General features: G+C 44.6%; 2 protein-coding genes across 2 annotated transcripts in view; one reads left to right on the top strand and one right to left on the bottom strand.

Moving 5' to 3' along the window:
- The window catches only part of arhgef38 (Rho guanine nucleotide exchange factor (GEF) 38), a gene marked incomplete at both ends in the record, with an annotated part of 10,488 nt that extends 7,074 nt beyond the window's left edge, over positions 1–3,414 (bottom strand). The window contains 2 exons of the mRNA XM_084463133.1: positions 1–117; positions 3,186–3,414. The exon at positions 1–117 is cut by the window's left edge and continues 59 nt beyond it. Coding sequence (XP_084319259.1) covers positions 1–117; positions 3,186–3,414 — 346 coding nt within the window. The remainder of the gene's footprint in view (positions 118–3,185) is intronic.
- Positions 3,415–9,088: 5,674 nt separating this feature from the next.
- Positions 9,089–16,906, top strand: ppa2 (inorganic pyrophosphatase 2). Its single transcript, XM_084463132.1, has 12 exons — positions 9,089–9,252; positions 11,364–11,428; positions 12,209–12,253; positions 12,340–12,393; positions 13,267–13,386; positions 14,108–14,194; positions 14,603–14,729; positions 15,009–15,136; positions 15,362–15,447; positions 15,860–15,929; positions 16,345–16,384; positions 16,511–16,906. Exons 1-12 carry the CDS (start codon positions 9,099–9,101, stop codon positions 16,537–16,539), a joined length of 1,005 nt encoding a protein of 334 aa, XP_084319258.1. The 5' UTR covers positions 9,089–9,098; the 3' UTR covers positions 16,540–16,906.
- The last annotated feature ends 859 nt before the right edge of the window (positions 16,907–17,765 follow it).

Below are 17,765 nucleotides of genomic sequence, written 5' to 3'. Positions count from 1 at the left end.
GGCCTTTCACTGGGCCGGCCATGGAGAAGGGCCCCGGCGGAAGAGGGCTCTCTGGAACACAAGAGGCCCCCGGCCCCGGCCCCGGATCACGTATCACACCAGACCTCTCGCTCTCCTCTGCAGAGAACAATGGAGGTTTCTGTCGTTGAGTCCCGGTTCTGGGATGAAGTCCTTGGAGAGGAGGGCAATGATACTAATACTGGCTGAACTTGGACGGTATCTAGATATGTAAAGACCAGGCTAGTCTTTTTGTGAAGGTCAGATGAAACATTCAGTGAGAGAACAGTTGACCGGACAAGTCTCTTGAAGCAAAGCCACACATTCTTTTCTGGCTAAAATAGAATGCATTTGTTCTAGAACGTTCCTTGAACACTCCGGGCTGGGGAGTATAGCTTGTTCTAGGTCTGACTGAACCATCCAGGGAGCCAAAACTTTATTCATTTACACTGTAGAACATTTCATGCAAATGGAGAACTGTGTTGTGTTGATAGGGGCCCAGTGACCTCATCTCATCCCTTTTACCCTATGGTCACTATCTCCCTTATCTGTGTATTTGAGGCAATAACTAGAGGCAAGATAAAACAAAAGACACACACACACACACACCCTGAGAGTGTGTGGAGTGTAAAACAATAACAAAACATCCACGCATATCAATGAATGGCTTTTGGCAACTCTTCCGACAACGGAACCATCAGCTTCTCCTCACAGCTCAACTACAACGGGGCAGATAATTCCATGACATCACCCCGGCGTACAGCGCCCTATCATGTGGTACAGTACGGCGCTTGGTTACAGACCATAATAATCTGGTTGCCATGGCCTCGGCGGCCTGACCAACCTGTTTCTCGGTCAGACGGGAACTCACGGCTCAGGAACCGCTCCGTGTGCGTTTCCTCATTCGGTGAAGTCACCTTTCTGTCAATATTTGCAAATGGCAGAACCACTGTACTCTCTACCCTACTCCTATCCTCATCAACCTGTCTGTTTTTCACCAGTCTATGAAGTAAACTGAGGCGTACGCGCTTCAAATTAAAAGGAACAACATTCAGATGAATTTGATTGTGTACATTGTGCTGGTTGTAGGTGCGGAGAGAGCTCTGTCACAGAGGGCTGGGGAGTTTAGACGATTAGTTTACTGTAAAAACACCGCCTGCGCTGTTTGACGACGGTGCGGAGATGCTGGCTCTCGGGCCCTTTGTCATGTGAGGGGAGCAGAAAGCGCTGACAGAGAGTGTTTCAGGTAAACAGACCTGGGTGACCGCGTCGTCCGCCGCGTCATTACAATAAGAAAGAGTCGGAGGAGCCGTTTGTTTGGTGACCACACATCCTTTATTCATGCTGATCAGTCCTCAGCTGAGGCCCTAAACGTCGTTAACATAAGTGTGTGTGGGTGAGAATCGGCCAACGACCGTCCTCTCTGGTCAAGTGAAGGTCGAACTAATAAACTGTTCATAAACTGTTAACTCAAAGTGTAGATTGGATTCCATGCAGGGTTGTTACCCAGATAGCACGCGGATCTGGGCCATATACAGGCCAGATCTGGCCCTTGTGGCTTAGTTCCGGCCCATATATGGCCCAGAATCATTACACATCCGCTTGCTATCTGGGTATGGTTGTCATCGCCAAACAACAATCCCCCACGACTTAATAAAGTCTGAATAAGGGGTTAAATGGCCTCCATTGCCCATTCTCACGTAATGACACCCTCAGGAATTAGCATAAGTGTGGCTGTATTGCTCACTGAAGAAACTAGTGGCGCTGGAATATCAGCATAGCCCAGTTAAGCCTCACTAATGAGCACCTGTGTGGAGATACTATAGGCTTGCCTGAAGGGCAGCATTCCTGCCTGCTGACATGTGACAGACAGTAGTATGGACACAGGAAGACAGGAGAGGCTGGTTTTCCTGACACGCCGACATCATGTCTAGAATAATAAGAAGCCGTGTCAGCTACTATTAGCTATGGGAAACCGCAGAGCGTACGGGCTTCTGGTACCCGTATGACACCTCAGATACCGTTAATAAATCATGTTTGCCGTGCTTCTGTAGGACAACTTTTATTTTGAAGGTGGCCGAGCCATCAACAAACTTTGTATAAAAGCTAAAATAAAAAAAACTTTGGATAAAAGCGTCTGCTAAATGACTGTAGTTTAAATGTAATGTAAACAAACCATCAACCGTAACTCCCGAGATTAGAGGATAGGGTTTGAGGATTGTTGGCTGAGTGTTTGTTGACAGTTGCTAGATCACCTGTAAACCATCTACTTCTTTCCCAATGACGTAATGCCATCCATGCGCTGTAATATGAATCCATCCCTCATTCCCAGTCACATGGACCCAGTCAGTCAAACATCAAAGTCACAAAACCACCGACTGGCTTAATAATTAAATGGTTGGTGATAAAAGACTCTTTGAAACAGACGGACAGACGGACGGACGGACGATAGCGAGGTCAGCTCTCAGGCTTGTCGGCTTGTTTACCTGCTGGTCTGTAGCTGTGCGTGTGTGTGTGCATGTGTGAATGTGTGTGTGTGAATGTGTGTGTGTGTGTCCTCTGGGGGACAGGCCTGGGAGCTGGCTGGCTTTGCATATGTGACCTCATCCCTCGGGAATATCTCTCCTCTCTGCTCTCTCCTCTCCTCCGCAGGTGCCTGCATAGCAACACAACAGGTGCTCAGCGCGCCCGGCTGCAGCAATACTGCGCCGCCCGCTCCCCGTCTGTGCGTGTGTGTGTGTGTGTGTGTGCGTGTGTGTGTGAAGTCTCCATCCTCCCCCCTCTTGCATCTATTTCTCCACCCTGGAGTCACAGATGTTGTTCTGGAATCCGTCACACAAAAACAAAAAGCTCTAAAGACATTTCGCTCTCAGAAGAGCCAACGTTTCCAAACAGGAGTTTTAACCATCCGGGGTCTTAATAACAGACCAGCCGCCGGTGCTGGGTAACGTAGGGACGGTCCGACGGCCTGGCGAGTCTGAGGCCATACTAGTCACAGGACCAGGCTCACCACAGTTGCCATAGCCATGACCCCCCCAGGGAGGTCATTAGTACATACGGCTGGAACTTGAACTCAGCCATTTAACTTTCACACTATGAGCACACGTTCTTTAAGCTCGGCCCGGTGCCTGATCCCCCCCCCCCCCCTTCACCTTTGACCTTGGTGCTGTACCCCCCCCCCCCCTCACCTTTGACCTTGGTGCTGTACCCCCCCTCACCTTTGAGCTTGCTGCTGTACTCCGTCTTGTCCGACTGGCTCCTCCTCACCAGCGTGTTCAGGCTGATGTCATCGTCGGCCACGATGGTGTCAGTCTTCCTCCTCTCCAGGTAGCGCAGGAACACCGGCCGGTTCCGCCTCTTAATCGTTCTGTCCTTCTCCTTCTCCTTCTCACTCCTGACGCCCTCCTTGGGCTCCATGGTGAGGGGAGAGAGAGAGAGAGGGACAGGAGGAGAGAGAGAGAGAGAGAGAGAGAGAGAGAGAGAGAGCCTGGGAATTGCAACAGGTGTAACTGCTCTTCTCACTGTGCTGGACTGAAAACTCTGCACAGGTACAGGCTTCTGGCTCCTCCTCTCCTTACACACACACACACACACACACACACACACACACAGCCAACTCTGCCCAGGTATCTGCCCTGGCTGTGGCTCCTCCCCCTACCTGTCACAGGAGAGCCTCAAAGCCCCGCCTCTTTGCTACTGGGCTATACAGTACCTCCCTCTGGAGAGAGAGAGAGAGAGAGAGAGAGAGAGAGAGAGAGGGGAGGGGGGGTGGTGGAAAAGTGAGAGAGAGGAGGGCAGCAGTAAGTGGAGATGGGGGGGGGGAGTGAAAAAGGAAGATTCAATATTCCTCTTATTTGTCACATGTAAAGTACAGGTGTTCAGGTGTTCAGGTGTTCAGGTGTTCAGGTGTACAGGTGTTCAGGTGTTCAGGTGTTCAGGTGTACAGGTGTTCAGGTGTACAGTCACAGCACTGGATTGTGCTCAATACAGTTAAACTCCAATACTCAATTTTCAAATTACAAAATGTACAAATAACACAAATTACGCAATAAGTACAATTTCTACACAGTATAAGATAAATAGTATAAAGTATAAGATGGGATAGATACTAGTCTGGATGGATTGTGTGGAGGGGGGGTTTATTGACATTTGGGTTGTAAGTGGTTATGTATACGTTAGACAGAGTCATTCAGGAGCCGGTGGCTTGCGGAAAGAAGCTCTTCCTGAGTCTCTCCGTGCTCACCCAGTGTGCGCGGTATCTCTTCCCTGACCGTAGCAGAGAGAACAGTCTGTTTCCTGGGTGGCTGGGGTCTCTCAGGATCCTGTTGGCCTTGGTCTTGCATGTTCTGGTGTAGAGGTCTTCGAGGTGGGGGAGTGCCCCCCCCCCCAGGGTACGTTCAGCTGACCGCACCTCTCTCTGTAGGGCCTTGTGGGGGTGTAGAAGAGAGAGGAATTAGGAGTAGAGGAGAGAGAGGTCAAATCATTTGGTCTTTTGTTTGGTCTCACTAGCGTCAGGTATCTACTGTAGACAGAGGTCTCAAAAGACAACCAGCAAAAACAAGACACTGTGTGTGTGACACTTGCTAACGTCCTATCACAGAGCCTGGATTTGCATGTGTCGAACATGTCATATAATTACATTCATTTCTCTCCGGCTTTTAAAGCTTTCTGTGTACATGTACTGTACAATTTAGAATACAGAATATGGTAAAATGTATAACATATAGCCTATAGTCTAGAGTCATTTTAACAAATAAATTATAAATATTATAAATATTTTACCCTCCTGTAAAATGAGATCGATACATTCAACAAGTCAACTTACTTACTTACTAGATGAAAACGAGATGGTTCAAAATATTCACCCAACGTCAACTGAAATTAATTGGGTAACAATCCTCAAAATTACAGTTAATTATAGGTAATTTAGCAGACCCTTTTGTCCAAAGCGATTTACAATGTTTTTGAGCTATAGTGTTGGGGTTAAGTACCTTGCTCAAGGGCACAGCGGTAGGCAACGTTTGCAAAGTGGCCTGGCCAGTTCTTGACCTTTTCGGGGCACCGGTCAGATGCTCAAATCACTGGGCAACCTACCACCCATTCATAAATAATATCCCGTTAAGATTATTTGCACAGTGAAAACATTTAAATAATAATAAAAAGTGTTATTGTGTGTTTTCCTTACCAACCAACACTCGTATAAAGTGCAGCAAAGCAAATAGAGGATTAGGAGAGAGAGAGAGAGAGAGAGAGAGAGAGAGAGAGAGAGAGAGAGAGAAGAGAGAGAGAGAGACAGAGAGAGAGAGACAGAGACAGAGACAGCGAGAGAGAAAGATAGAGAGAGACAGAGAGAGAAAAAGAGAGAGAGACAGAGAGAGAGAGAGAGATGAGAGAGAGAGAGACAGAGAGAGAGAGCAAAGTGCAGGAGAGATGGAGCGGTTCCAGGTCTGTATACTCACCTGCGCTGTGTTGACCATTTCTAATCACCCAGCTGATAGCAGCTTCTGGAGTAAACACTGAGCAGAGCAGCGCTGAGAGAGCCAGCGGCTACAACACTCAGAAACCCACTGGAAAGGGAGAAGTGGCCCTACAGGGTTGGTGTTATGCTATAGTTTTGGTGTCTTGTATGTATATGTACATTGTATGTATATGTACATGTATTGTACAGTACAGTGATCCAGCACTGAAAGCCAGTTACAAAGAGAGAGAAGAATTCCGCCATTTTGTACTTTTGTTGGTAAACGTTCCCTGCTTTCGGTGTAGATAGATATCAACTTTGTGTAGCCTTGAGAGACCATCCTGATTTTGCGAGCTCACGTTCTGTTTCTCTCGCAAATCAGTCTGGATACTCTCCATAGAGATCTGTTTGTGCCAGATCAGAAAACGATCTCGCCAGTCAGTGTTGGTTGTGAGGGATTTGAAATACAAACAGCTACGCTGGGCGGGTTTGATAGCGAGGAGCGGTTGGTTAGCGGTTGAAGTATTTTTTGAAAGTGCCTGCCCTTTTCCAAACCGTTTCCAACAGAGACGTCCCATATGCGAAGCAAACCAACTGGTGCTTCAGGTTAAACTTAGTTGATCCCCAAGAGGAAATTTCTGATAGTACAAATGAATGTCATGCATTTACAGTAGCTTAGCGACTGTGTTAGTCATACTTCTTCTTAATTGTATGGTAATGCACAAGCTTGTAGTTTTCTCTATGGTGACAATAGTCTAGTGTCATTTTCCGTGCCCACATGGGCAGATCTGGCCAGACAGGTATAGTCGCCTACTAAACCTACAACAATGATTCTGAATCATGGCAACCGGGAGCAACATTCCATTATGAGAACAATGAACAGAAGCTTCGCCCACCCAGGGAAGCAGAGATGGGCTATAGACTCGTCTTGTATTGTGTTTCCTGCTGATGGTGTAGAGTGTGCAACCATACTGCAAGCAGGTGCTTGCAGCAGTGTGGATGCACAAACACACACACACACACACACACCTCAGACTCGGCATGCAACGGGCGTTCAGATCACTTGAAACGTATCTTAAAATGACCATTTAAAGTGTGTTGACCTTTGAAGCGCAGGTAGGGAGGAAATGGCGCAGGAATCATGGCTGCACACAAACACATTTACAACCCAGAGGAAAAGCATACAGAATAACAGTAGGTGCTTGTGTACAATGTCAAATACCATTTCCTAATATTTTTTTTAAAAGGTTTTTCACATTAAAATAACAATCATAGTTACAAAAATGTTTTCTCTCTTACGTGTCAGTCTGGTAGAATAGAATTGAATGCAACATTATTGTTCAGCCAAGGCTGAGAATGTGTCTTCAGACCTCATCACCGCCCTGAGGGAGCCTGGTGTGCTACAGTCAGTGTTCGGCAAGTTACTTAATAAAAGTCAAGTCAATCAAGTAAAATTACTGATTACTTTATCTAAATTATTAGATTACTTTACTGATTACTCTCTCTGAAAAGTAGTCGGATTACTAATTACTTTACTTTTGAGTTACTTTCTAAAACCAGATCATTACTTACCCGAATCATAGAAGTGCTGATCTAGGATCAGTATTGCATCTTATATCATAATAGACACAAGAAGATCTGATCCTATTCCAGCTGCTGTCATAAACAGTCAGTTCAGCCATGACAGCCGAGACCACATGTGCATATGAATCAAATGAAAGGGAAAGGCACGTGCATAGGGAACTCAAAGTAATCCCATTTTTATTAGGTCAGTAACTGTAATCTGATTACTGAAAACTCAAATGTAATCCCTTATTATCACCTTTATTTAAACTCGAGGATCAAATGAGCCTCATTTACAGTGATGTTGAGTAAATACAAAGTATGCCCCCTAACCAAATAAATGATACAAGACAAGCATCATCCTACAGTACATTTGTAAAAGTATACAAGATTTACTAGATTCACATAAAACAAGTACATACTGAAATAAAGTGATCATAAAGTAGTAGATTTAAAATGACTGAAGGGAACTAAAGAATCGAGTTGAAAAGTAGACTGAAGTGAGTTCCAGGCCTCAGGAGCATAAAATGAAAATGCAGTTTTACATTCCAAGTTACTGAAAAAAAAGTAATCTGATTACATTAATATGTTACTTTGTAATCAGTTACTCCCAACACTGGGTACAGTGCACAGCAGTAGTAAGGTAACAGCCATGGTTGTGGTGGATTGAGTCTCGGGGTTGGACTGGACCGGACACGATGACCTCACAGATCAGAGAAAGGTCTAGTCAACAGACGGCCGTCGGTCACACGCCCTGCTGCCAACAAGGTAAAGAGTACGACGGAGATTAAGCATACAAATCACCTCGGTGACTCACGGTGACATTTACTGCATGGGAGCTGTTTGTCCTGTCAGATGTGGGAAAGCTTTTGAAAATTGCTTTGAACTTTCCTGGCAAACACTTCCTCCTTAGGAGGCCGAGACCTCGTCCCCACTAACGGCCGTACTGCCATTAGGCTATTGCTATAATCAGAATGACTGTTGCTGAAAATCAATCATTGGATTGGGTTTCACTGATATTATTGATATTACTGCATCCTACAGCTACAGATGACACCAGTGGATAATGGATGCACATTATGTTGTGATTTCAGACAACTGAACTGAAGAAGGTCCATCCATCAGGCCTATTAGCTCTGGTTTTATGGCTAGGGTATGTATATGCTTTATGGCTAGGATATGTGTATGCATGTGTACAAACTGGAAGGCATATGCCACTCTCACCCGGTAAGAGGAGGGGTTGGTGGATGTGCTTGTTTGCTCTGCCGAGCCCTATAGGATGGGACTTTGGTCGTCTTAACTACCCCAGAACACCATTAGACACTTCAGGGTGAGCCCCACACGAGAAACACGACAACACTGAGGGCATAGCATGTTACTACGGTGACTCTTTTTTATGAGGGGGGACTTCCTGTCACTTGAAGGAGAGGAGGAAGTGAGACTGGTGACAGCAGAGGACAGGAGAAAAACAAATGCTGGAACTGAGAAAAATAGTAGATCTGGTTTAGAACCAGTTGGATAGCCAATATTGTGCCTAACCTTTTAGATCTTGTTAGTCCACTTTTCAATCTGATATTGTCACTAACTGGAATTGAAACAAAAATATATGCAATATATTGGAAAATATAATAATATATCAAACGATACATTTCCATATATAGGAAACTAGGGGTTATATTTTCCCATATACTGCAATATATGAAAAGTGTCAATTCCTTATGTATTACTCAATATAGGCTATATTTCCTCCATATATTTTACATACTATAATATATTGACAGATAATATATAGGGGAATATATTTTCTTCGCACGAGGGTTACTCAAGCAGCCCATGTGAAAACTAAAGCCATCATCTCTCACAGCAGTCCCACTGTCGACTAGCGCATGTCAGCCATTTTCTCTTGGCAAAGGTCGCCGTCTTCCATGTTCTTCCCCCCCGAGACTGACCTTGACGGCAGATAGGGGGCAGTAAAAGATAAGGAACACATTTAGGGAACTGGCACCGACCCACACAGCCGTGAGGAAGAGGCGAGTCGACGGGAAGCAGGAACTGGGTGAAAATAAACGGGCTCTTCATTATGCGACTGCTCTTGCGCTCTTTTCTGGGTTCGCTGCCAGCTTCCAAAACAGGGCTCGTCTCCAAAGCAATCCCTCCATATTTGATCCAAACAATGCCCTACCAGACAGAAGAGAGAGGACGCCCGAACTCCCCCGACTACAGGATTTATTTTAGTAAGTTTTGACCACCGTGCAAGACGACCATTCATTCATTCCTTTGTGGATAACTCATTAGTAGTCCCGGTTATTCAGGGAACTTAATCGATGCTCATTAGTAGTGCTGGTTATTCAGGGAACTTAATCGATGCTCATTAGTAGTGCTGGTTATTCAGGGGACTTAATCGATGCTCATTAGTAGTGCTGGTTATTCAGGGAACTTAATCGATGCTCATTAGTAGTGCTGGTTATTCAGGGAACTTAATCGATGCTCATTAGTAGTGCTGGTTATTCAGGGAACTTAATCGATGCTCATTAGTAGTGCTGGTTATTCAGGGAACTTAATCGATGCTCATTAGTAGTGCTGGTTATTCAGGGAACTTAATCGAGGCTCATTAGTAGTGCTGGTTATTCAGGGAACTTAATCGATGCTCATTAGTAGTGCTGGTTATTCAGGGAACTTAATCGATGCTCATTAGTAGTGCTGGTTATTCAGGGAACTTAATCGATGCTCATTAGTAGTGCTGGTTATTCAGGGGACTTAATCGATGCTCATTAGTAGTGCTGGTTATTCAGGGAACTTAATCTATGCTCATTAGTAGTGCTGGTTATTCAGGGGACTTAATCGAGGCTAGTAGTCCCGGTTATTCAGGGGACTTAATCGATGCTCATTAGTAGTGCCGGTTATTCAGGGGACTTAATCGAGGCTAGTAGTCCCGGTTATTCAGGGGACTTAATCGATGCTCATTAGTAGTCCCGGTTATTCAGGGTACTTAATCGATGCTCATTAGTAGTGCTGGTTATTCAGGGGACTTAATCTATGATCATTAGTAGTGCTGGTTATTCAGGGAACTTAATCGATGCTCATTAGTAGTGCTGGTTATTCAGGGAACTTAATCAATGCTCATTAGTAGTGCTGGTTATTCAGGGAACTTAATCGATGCTCATTAGTAGTGCTGGTTATTCAGGGGACTTAATCGATGCTCATTAGTAGTGCTGGTTATTCAGGGAACTTAATCGATGCTCATTAGTAGTGCTGGTTATTCAGGGAACTTAATCGATGCTCATTAGTAGTGCTGGTTATTCAGGGAACTTAATCGATGCACACGTGGCGTTTGCTGGTATTTCTACTCTGAACCAGCCCAGGTGTTGTCTAGCGACTAGCCTACCAGGGACTGAACCATTACATTTGACTAATCTAGATAGGCTACATTGTTCCGAGGTCAGAAAGCATCTTGCTACATTTTGTGAGAAATGTAGGCCACTATATTGTTTCATCCGTCTGTTGTTGTACCCTACAGACACACACTGCTGTGATGTGCGCCTCTGATATTGACCTCTGTTTTATAACCTCTGTCACGTGTGCTACTCTGCTCGGTTGGCATCTCTCGCCTGTCATTGGTCCCTCAGTGACAAGTTTGATGTGTGGCAACTACAACAAAGTAACACAAGAAGTACTACAATTCGCGTATTTCTCATTCTCAGTCATTAATTGCTTGGCCAGGGACGTTTTCAGCTTTAAACCAGCTTTGTAACCCTCTTTCTGGTGTTGTAGTCTCACCCCTGGGTGAACCTGCATTATCAATGGCGTGAACCCTATCACCCTGTTATACAATAGGATGATGCAAGTGGCAAGGCTCGCGGGGGCGGTATTTGCGTCACACCGATTGTCTTAAGATGCTTAAAGGTTATTGTTAAGTATAGATGATGCCAAGATCGGGTCAGTTTAGGGAGTATTTTTTGTTTTAAAACATCTGCCCTATCAATTCGGGTTGAGGATTTGGGTGTTTTGAATGGCGGGGTTTGCAAGATGGAACAATAAAAAACAATAACAACAAACAACTTTATTTATCACACAGTGAACGCACATCACACGGTGGGAGGCGGCAACGCCAAAACACACACACACACACACACGTAATGACAGGAGCGTCCACCGATGAAGGGTCTCTCCTGCTCTTAACCCTTCCTGCTGTCCTTCCCCAGAGGGCAGTCCCAGATAAGGCCAGCCCTAAATGAGAAGTTATCAGATTATGCTCACAGTCACTTCATCTAGCAGGAAAGGGTAAAAAAACACATCAATATGTCATTTGTGTATTATTTTCACTATTGTTGCTGTTTATTTTCAGAAACTGCAGAAGGGAAATACCTCTCTCCATTCCATGACATCCCGCTGATGGCTGAAGCGGAACAGGTAACCTGCTGTAATGTTCTCAAATAGAACAGGTAACCTGCTGTAATGTTCTCAAATAGAACAGGTAACCTGCTGTAATGTTCTCAAATAGAACAGGTAACCTGCTGTAATGTTCTCAAATAGAACAGGTAACCTGCTGTAATGTTCTCAAATAGAACAGGTAACCTGCTGTAATGTTCTCAAATAGAACAGGTAATCTGCTGTAATGTTCTCAAATAGAACAGGTAACCTGCTGTAATGTTCTCAAATAGAACAGGTAACCTGCTGTAATGTTCTCAAATAGAACAGGTAATCTGCTGTAATGTTCTCAAATAGAACAGGTAACCTGCTGTAATGTTCTCAAATAGAACAGGTAACCTGCTGTAATGTTCTCAAATAGAACAGGTAACCTGCTGTAATGTTCTCAAATAGAACAGGTAACCTGCTGTAATGTTCTCAAATAGAACAGGTAACCTGCTGTAATGTTTTCAAATAGAAGTTCGGTGAGTGCTTGGATTTTTGCAGCTTCAAGATTTCTTTCCTTTGACAGTTCGGACAGAAAACATTAGAGAGAGCCTGATTTAATCTAACAACAACAACCAACATCAAAAGGTCAAGCGCACTTTTCAGCTGTTTTGTCAATAGCAAGTGAATAGGACTTAGAAAATGTCAACACATTTTACCACTCGCGCTGCATTTTCATCCCTTCAGTCAAACCGCTCATAAAATCTCATGCCCCATCTGACGATGTTATTGTTAAATGTCGCTTGTCATTGGAGTCAGATGTTTGTCTCACTACAGGAAAGTGACGTGCCATCTAAAAAACCGAAGAAAAGTGAGACTGAGGTACATTTAGTCTTTATATTTCACATCTGCTTCAACAATGTCAGACAACGACCTGAAGGAGAGCTTTGTCGTCTGTTGAATCCCAGGTGCTGTTCAATATGGTTGTGGAGGTTCCGCGCTGGTCAAACGCAAAGATGGAGGCAAGTACATTTGAAATGACTCTTTTAGTGATTTATTTCATATGATCCATATATTTTGAGTTGTTAATACCTACATAACGTCATGGCATTGAGTATGTATTTAGGACCACTGGGTATGTCTTTAGGACCACTGGATATGTCTTTAGGACCACTGGTATGTAGAACGATGTTGACAATTTTGTCCAGAGTTGCTTGTCATCCCTCTCTGGCACAGTGCTGTTATTTTGACAGCTAGAAACACTGCTGAAAGCTTTATTCAGACAGCGGTGTGACTCCGGACAGTCAATATAATAATACATCCTCTTACTATGGATATGCCTCTTAATTCATAGTGAGGTCCTCGTAGTGAGGGATATGCTACATGGTGATATGCTGTGTGCTGCTACTTTTGGAAGAGAGGAGAGTTTTGAACTGATTCATCAGTGAATAATATGGTAAATGGTAAATGGTAAATGGACTGCACTTATATAGCGCTTTTATCCAAAGCGCTTTACAATGGCCTCTCATTCACCCATTCACACACACATTCACACACCAATGGTGGCAGCTGCCATGCAAGGTGCTAGCCTGCTCATTGGGAGCAATTTGGGGTTCAGTGTCTTGCCCAAGGACACTTCGACATATGGACAGGAAGACGGGATTCGAACCGCCGACCCTACGATCATTGGACGACCCGCTCTACCACTGAGCCACAGCCTCCCCCTCTTAATAGAATGATGGAGTGCTGTACAAACTGGAACTGTTCTCTCTGTGGTGAATCTCATGCCCCTCTCTGATTGTGCTCCTCGGATAGTGAATTTAAATCAAGCGCACCTGGCATGTCTGACCCAGTGTATTTGACCCGGGGGCGCGTTCGTTTCGTACTCCCTCCAGATCGCCACGAAGGAGCCGCTGAACCCCATCAAACAGGACATGAAGAAGGACAAACTCCGTTACGTGGCCAACGTGTTTCCTCACAAAGGCTACATCTGGAACTACGGCGCCCTGCCGCAGGTGAGACCGCCACCTCCACCGCCACCTCCGCCGAGAGGAACAAACCGCCGGGTCTGTCTCCCACCAGTCTGTCTCCCACGGCCGACGCCTTCATCTCCCAACACCTGTTCTGCTTTCACTGTCTCTTCCAGCGATAACTATTACTGGATGGAACAACAGTTACTGGATGGAAATACTTTGTTTTCTTTTCTACACAGGGGTAGACGGTTGAAACGGGATTTCTGACTTTAAGCATACTAAACAGTGTAGTATGGAAGTACGCGATCCAGAACGCAGCCCAACACCTCGCACCCCCCCCCCCCCCCCCCTCTCTTAGACGGCTGTTGTACAATTTCTACAGTGCCGCAGGGCTTGTATTGATCTGGAAGAAGTGAATGACTGATACCAAGGAACACTTCAGGATTTCTTTAAAATGAGCTTGTTCTTTGAAAACCCAGTAATTGGCCCGGGGGCCCTTTTGAATACGGGCGTTAGACCGTCCGGACGGCGTCGGCGGCCATCATCGATTCCACCGGTATTTCATCATCACTGCCTGCGCCTCTCCTGCTCACAAAGAAACCCCAGACAGACCGGGGGGGGGGGGGGGGCTGCAGGTTCAAGGAGTTTTTGCACCGGGTCGGATCTATTTATCTTCCCATGTTAAGGTGAATGGAGGGATATTGACCGGGTTAGACGTTGTTTACCGTTGTTGTAACGCTGCTGTCGTCTCTTGTGGGAGCAGACGTGGGAGGACCCGAGCCACGCGGACAGAGACACGAAGTGCTGCGGGGACAACGACCCCATCGACGTGTGCGACATCGGCACTCTGGTGAGAAAGAAAGAAAAACACGAAACGACGATTAGAAGGTTATCGTGACGTACGGTGCGTCGCTCTGCTTCTTGCTTAAGGGCGTCTGGGTCATTGCCTGACTGGAACGCTCCTCGAATGCTCACTTCCTCTCTGCCTGAGAACGTTGATCCGTCACGACTGGACCGATGCTCGGTACCGGCCGGGTCCAGACGCCCTGGGTTCCATCCACCATGTTCAGGCGCTTAACAGTAGAATGACAACATGTCTGACGCAAAATAGACAAAAAAGATCTCGACTGTATTTTTTAGAGTAGTCAATCTGGCTTCTATTCTTATGCATAGAAATACTTGGTCTGCGTGTTCTTACCCATAGACACATACAGTATCAGTGTTCTAACCTGGTCTGTTGTTCTTACCTGGAACCCAGGTGTGCTCTCAGGGTCAGGTGATCCAGGTGAAGGTTCTGGGCATTCTGGCCATGATCGACGAGGGGGAGACGGACTGGAAGGTCATCGCCATCAACGCCGACGACCCAGATGCCCCCAACCTCAACAGTGGGTCTTTACCACTCTACTGTAATACTGTTGATTGACGTAAATTGACATCGTAAATATTATTTTTGCTTGGGAGTTGGAAGAGTCCAGTTTTCACCTCACGAGTGGAACTTTTTGCATTCAATCCCACATTAAAATTGAAAAGAGCAGTGATCATAAAGTTACATTAGTGAAAAAGCATTAATACACACATTTTGGCAATGAGTACACAGTTTACTCCAAAGTTAGTATTCAGAGTACCGCCTGTGCCCGGTTGGCATGTTTTTTCATTCTCCTCAGGTATCGCGGATGTCCGCCGGAGCAGACCTGGCCATTTGGAGGCTACAGTCGACTGGTTTAAGAGATACAAGGTGCCGGACGGCAAGCCCGAGAACCAGTTTGCGTTCAATGGACAGTTCAAAGACAAGGTACATGGACCCTCCTCCCATTAGGGCTAACTACTGTTTGCGTGTAGCTATGTGGTGAAACGTAACGTTGATGGGTTCACATCCTCGCCGGTTCCCTGGCTGTCTTCCAGCCCAGCGCCACGGCGGTCACTTAGGAGGTGAAAGAGAGGGTGGTGAGAGGTTGGTTCCCCCGAGGATACTGACCGACGAGCCGGCCTCTTTATTGTCCCTACGTGTCGTCTGCAGGACTTTGCAGTGGGGATCATTAAGTCCACTCATGAGCACTGGAGGGCACTAGTGCAGAAGCAGACTGATTGCGGGGAGATAGCTTGGTGAGTTAAAGTGTGTGTGTGTGTGTGTGTGTGTGTGTGTGTGTGCGTGCGCGTGCGTGCGTGAAATGGGCCTAACAACAACGTGTGTGTTCTAGATTGATGCTAGACATGTTAAACCAGTGTTCATTAGTCCAGGTCACAGTCCTGGTCAGCTGCTCACAGGCCTCCACTGAGGTGATGATGGCGCAATCAATCAATCTCCCTGGAGGATCAATAAACTGCTACTACTACTGATCGCCTGACTAGAACAAAGTACACACACTGAGGACTTTATAAACAAAGTACACAGTTTGTTGGTTCATGTGGATAGCCATAATCATGATTTTGAACATAACGGTAACTACTGTATTGTAAGTCTCTGTCTGCTAAATCACTAAAACGCAATGTAAAATGTGTTTGTCTTTGACCACAGTAAGAACGTGTCCGTCTGCGACAGCCCTTTCAAGTGCAGCGAGGGTGATGCCAGCTCAGTGGTTAAATCGGTGAGGACGTGAATTTAATTATAGAATAAACCTTGATGTTAGTTGGTCTTGGTACCATACTTTTGAGTTTGATTCTCTAATTGCTATTGTTTTATGTACATTATGATGACATGCTAACGAAATTCATATTAAATATTATTACAGAAATGTCAACAGACCAGTGTAGTAGCTGTATTTATTTAATTTGGTTACCTATGACTGTTCCTGTAGTGGTCTGTTATTTCACATTATTTTGTACGTTTGATAAGAAGAAGCTTTAGGTATTATGAGCATATTTAGATTTTTACATCTTAACCTAATCTCACTTCCTGAGCTGAAACTGAAGTGACTGCAGCTTGCTGAAATGTGCAGGCTCGGCTGTAAGCTTGCATGTCATGGATCCTTATGACATTTATTCATCCTGCTACTTCCTCAGGCGCCTGCTTGTGGTGATGCGCTTCCTGTTTCTCCAGAAGGTAACGTTTCAGCCTGAATGAAACGGCTTGATTTACACTCTCCAGAACTGGTTTGCACATTTGAATTGTATAATGCTGTTGCTATCACATCACATGTTCATAAAAACATACTTTCTTCTCTTGTAGTGGACAAATGGCATTTCCTCTCAAAGTGATTCTCAACTGGAGACAGTCGACGCTGTAAAAAGCAACAAAGACTTTGTGTCCATTAAGCATTACAAGTACTGTATTTCTTTCTGATCTGATATGACGTTACTGCAAATGTTTTTGTATACAGCTGATTTTAGTTTGAAAGAAGATTCATTAGATTGACATAACATTTCTAAGTTCAGATGTTGAGGACTTTACATTTTAGTATATGATAGTTTTGAAATTATGAACTGGGAAAAATCATTGGACTCTTCTTTATAGTAAATTAACATTACAGGTATATTACTTTTACATGCATTATGCTTATAACTGATGATCTTGTACTGGTTACAAGTTTGTAAACAGTCCCATTTTATTTTATGATGCAACTTTGTGTGCCAAGACACCTTTCATACCGTATTGGCTTTGTTATGGTGAGTTTATAAAAATAATAATTTGCTATCTTTATTTTGATAAATAAAAGCATCGTGATATTCAAATAACATTTTTGCCTTTACTTTTTTTATTCTATACTACTTATTCTCTTATTCTCTACTACTATTTCTATGAATTAACATGTTATGGGACAGGTTAATTTATAATATAAAAAATGTATATTTACATTACTCTGTTGGTTATTATAAGTCCCGCCCCGTTTACACCCAAGTGAATGAATGAAGGGAAGTCAACTTACCCCATCTCAGCTGTGCTCTTACCTAGGCTGGTGCCCACATAGTAACATGCGTTTCAGATGCCAAGATGCAGACAAACACCAACACTGATACACCAACACTGATACACCAACACTGTGATCACCCAGAATCCCAAAGACACCAAGGTGTGACACCATGAAGTGCTTTAAATAAATATAAATTTTATTAAAAACACCCACATCTCAGCAATATCAGGAATGATATAATAAACAGCTTTCAAATAAACTGCATTCAGTACATTACAATACTTACAGTATTTATATCCATCCTTAATTCCATTTTTTTGTAGCATACCAAATGTCAGAGGAGAACCAGGGGAGCGGTAAAAAGGACAGAGGCAGAAAATAACACGATTTCTTATACCTTTAGTGTCTAACCGTGAAATACCAACGTGTACATTAAACTGCTAGCTTAACAATAGAGCTCAGCACCCTCGTGCGTTAGTCAAGCATAGAAAGTCATTCAAGTAATGTTGACTTACTCAGAAGCACCCTGAAGCACTCTGAAGCACTCTGAAGCACTCTGAAGCATCTGAAGCA

Source organism: Borostomias antarcticus, assembly GCF_949987555.1.
Source record: "Borostomias antarcticus genome assembly, contig: scaffold_275, whole genome shotgun sequence".
Lineage (NCBI taxonomy): Eukaryota > Metazoa > Chordata > Actinopteri > Stomiiformes > Stomiidae > Borostomias > Borostomias antarcticus.
This window is presented reverse-complemented; position numbering and strand designations above follow the sequence as displayed.